Source organism: Lutjanus erythropterus, chromosome 19 (assembly GCF_056507025.1).
Source record: "Lutjanus erythropterus isolate fLutEry1 chromosome 19, fLutEry1.hap2, whole genome shotgun sequence".
NCBI classification, from domain to species: domain Eukaryota; kingdom Metazoa; phylum Chordata; class Actinopteri; order Lutjaniformes; family Lutjanidae; genus Lutjanus; species Lutjanus erythropterus.
In genome coordinates, this window is record NC_139335.1 from 335,001 (window position 1) to 337,500 (window position 2,500).

At 40.0% G+C, this 2,500-nt stretch overlaps 2 protein-coding genes across 3 annotated transcripts in view; one reads left to right on the plus strand and one right to left on the minus strand.

Moving 5' to 3' along the window:
- Positions 1-2,500, plus strand: part of rdm1 (RAD52 motif containing 1) — an 18,037-nt gene that overhangs the window by 13,689 nt on the left and 1,848 nt on the right. The gene's annotated exons all lie outside the window — the stretch shown is intronic.
- Positions 1-2,500, minus strand: part of LOC146308912 (phospholipid transfer protein-like) — a 12,938-nt gene that overhangs the window by 2,419 nt on the left and 8,019 nt on the right. The window contains exons 13-14 of the mRNA XM_084744470.1: positions 259-310; positions 52-134 (exon numbers count right to left, since the gene is read on the minus strand). Coding sequence (XP_084600596.1) covers positions 52-134; positions 259-310 — 135 coding nt within the window. The remainder of the gene's footprint in view (positions 1-51; positions 135-258; positions 311-2,500) is intronic.

Sequence of the window (2,500 nt, forward strand, 5' to 3'; positions counted from 1 at the left end):
AAATAAACAACATAATGATGTTGAATAAAGTTTTATTTGTCAGTGACTGACCTCATGATAGTTGATCTTTCCCTGAGTGAAGTCGACTCCATCAGGCAGAGGAATCAGCAGACCTGCTCCTTTACCAAACACGTCTGCTCACACACACACACACACACACACACACACACACACACACACACACACACACACACACACATGAGTGTGTGTTTTCCACTGAGATGAGACTTAATTGTTCAGATTTCTGTTGAAACTTACTGTGAATTTCACTTTTAACTTGTCTGCTGATGCCAAAGTTCACGCCTGCTGCCTGCACCGAAACAACACAGATCATCTTCATCATCATCGTCAGCATCATCATCGTCATCATCATCATCATCATCACTATCATCAGCATCAGCATCATCATCATCATCATCACTATCATCATCATCACTATCATCATCATCATCAGCATTATCATCATCGTCAGCATCAGCATCATCATCAGCATCAGCATCATCATCGTCATCATCAGCATCAGCATCATCATCATCATCATCACTATCATCATCATCACTATCATCATCATCATCAGCATTATCATCATCGTCAGCATCAGCATCATCATCAGCATCAGCATCATCATCGTCATCATCAGCATCAGCATCACTATCATCATCAGCATCAGCATCATCAGCATCATCATCATCAGCATCTTCATCATCATCGTCAGCATCATCATCATTATCACTATCATCATCAGCATTATCATCATCGTCAGCATCATCATCAGCATCATCATCATCGTCAGCATCAGCATCACTATCATCATCAGCATCATCATCATCATCATCATCATCGTCAGCATCATCAGCATCATCATCATCAGCATCAGCATCATCATCATCCGCATCAGCATCATCATCAGCATCACTATCATCATCAGCATCATCATCATCATCGTCAGCATCAGCATCATCAGCATCATCAGCATCAGCATCATCGTCAGCATCAGCATCATCAGCATCATCATCATCATCATCATCATCATCATCAGCATCAGCATCATCATCATCGTCATCGTCATCGTCATCAGCATCGTCAGCATCAGCATCAGCATCAGCATCATCATCATCATCAGCATCATCAGCATCAGCATCAGCATCATCGTCAGCATCAGCATCAGCATCGTCAGCATCATCATCATCAGCATCATCAGCATCATCATCAGCATCAGCATCAGCATCAGCATCATCGTCAGCATCAGCATCAGCATCGTCAGCATCATCATCATCAGCATCGTCAGCATCAGCATCATCAGCATCGTCATCATCAGCATCATCGTCAGCATCAGCATCATCATCATCATCATCATCAGCATCGTCATCATCAGCATCATCAGCAGCATCAGCATCATCGTCAGCATCAGCATCATCAGCATCAGCAACATCATCATCATCATCATCATCATCATCATCATCATCATCATCATCATCAGCATCAGCATCATCGTCAGCATCAGCATCATCAGCATCAGCAACATCATCATCATCATCATCATCATCATCATCATCATCATCACTATCATCATCACCAGCATCATCAGCAGCTGCATCATTATTATTATTGTTAAGGATGATAACAATCAATGATCAATTAATTGGTCGTTAAGAATTTTATTGATCATGTAAAATTTAATTGATCTTCAATCAAATAAACATCTGAGAAATCTATTTCACAGGCTACACAAAAGGGTTCTTTCTGAAGGGTTATGGTTAGAACAGTTTGTTTCTGAAGAACCCTTTTTGGAACAAAGGGTTTGTTAAGGATTCTTCCTAAGACTAAGGGTTCCATTAAGAACCCTTCTCATCCAAAGAATCTTTTTTAGAAGACAGAGTTCTTCAAGGATTGTTGAACTCTTTCAAGGGTTCTTTGTACCATAATATAAAACAGTTCTCAAGAGAACCCCCTGGTTGTGTTCCAGATATAACCCTTGGAATATAGAAGGGTTCATGGTAGAACCCCCTGGTTGGATTCTTGTGGGCACCCTTAGTAAGGTAGTAAGGTACTGAATAGAACCTCTAGAGAGGGTTCTAAGTGAAACCATTGCAACTCGAAAGGGTTCACCTAGTACCTCTCACAGGGGGTTCTAGGTGAAACCTTTCACAGATGGCTCTAGATTTAACCCTTTATGTTGGGTTCTAGGTAGAACTCTTTGAATAGGTTCCAAATGAACTTTTATATAAAAAAACAAGTTCTAACAGGAACTAAAAATGGTTCTTGTATGGGGACAAGCTGAAGAACCCTATATGGTTCTAGCAGCTTCATTTCTAAGGGTGTACATAAAGCTGTCAGAGAACGTGGAACATGTTGCCGTGGAGATAAAAGTCTGAAGAGGGGTTGTTCAGTAAAGGGTAAAGATTTTCTAAGTACGATTAATTAATCAAATAATTGATTGTTAATTTAATGATCGATTCTTCTTCTTCTTCTTCTTCTTATTATTATTATTATTATTATT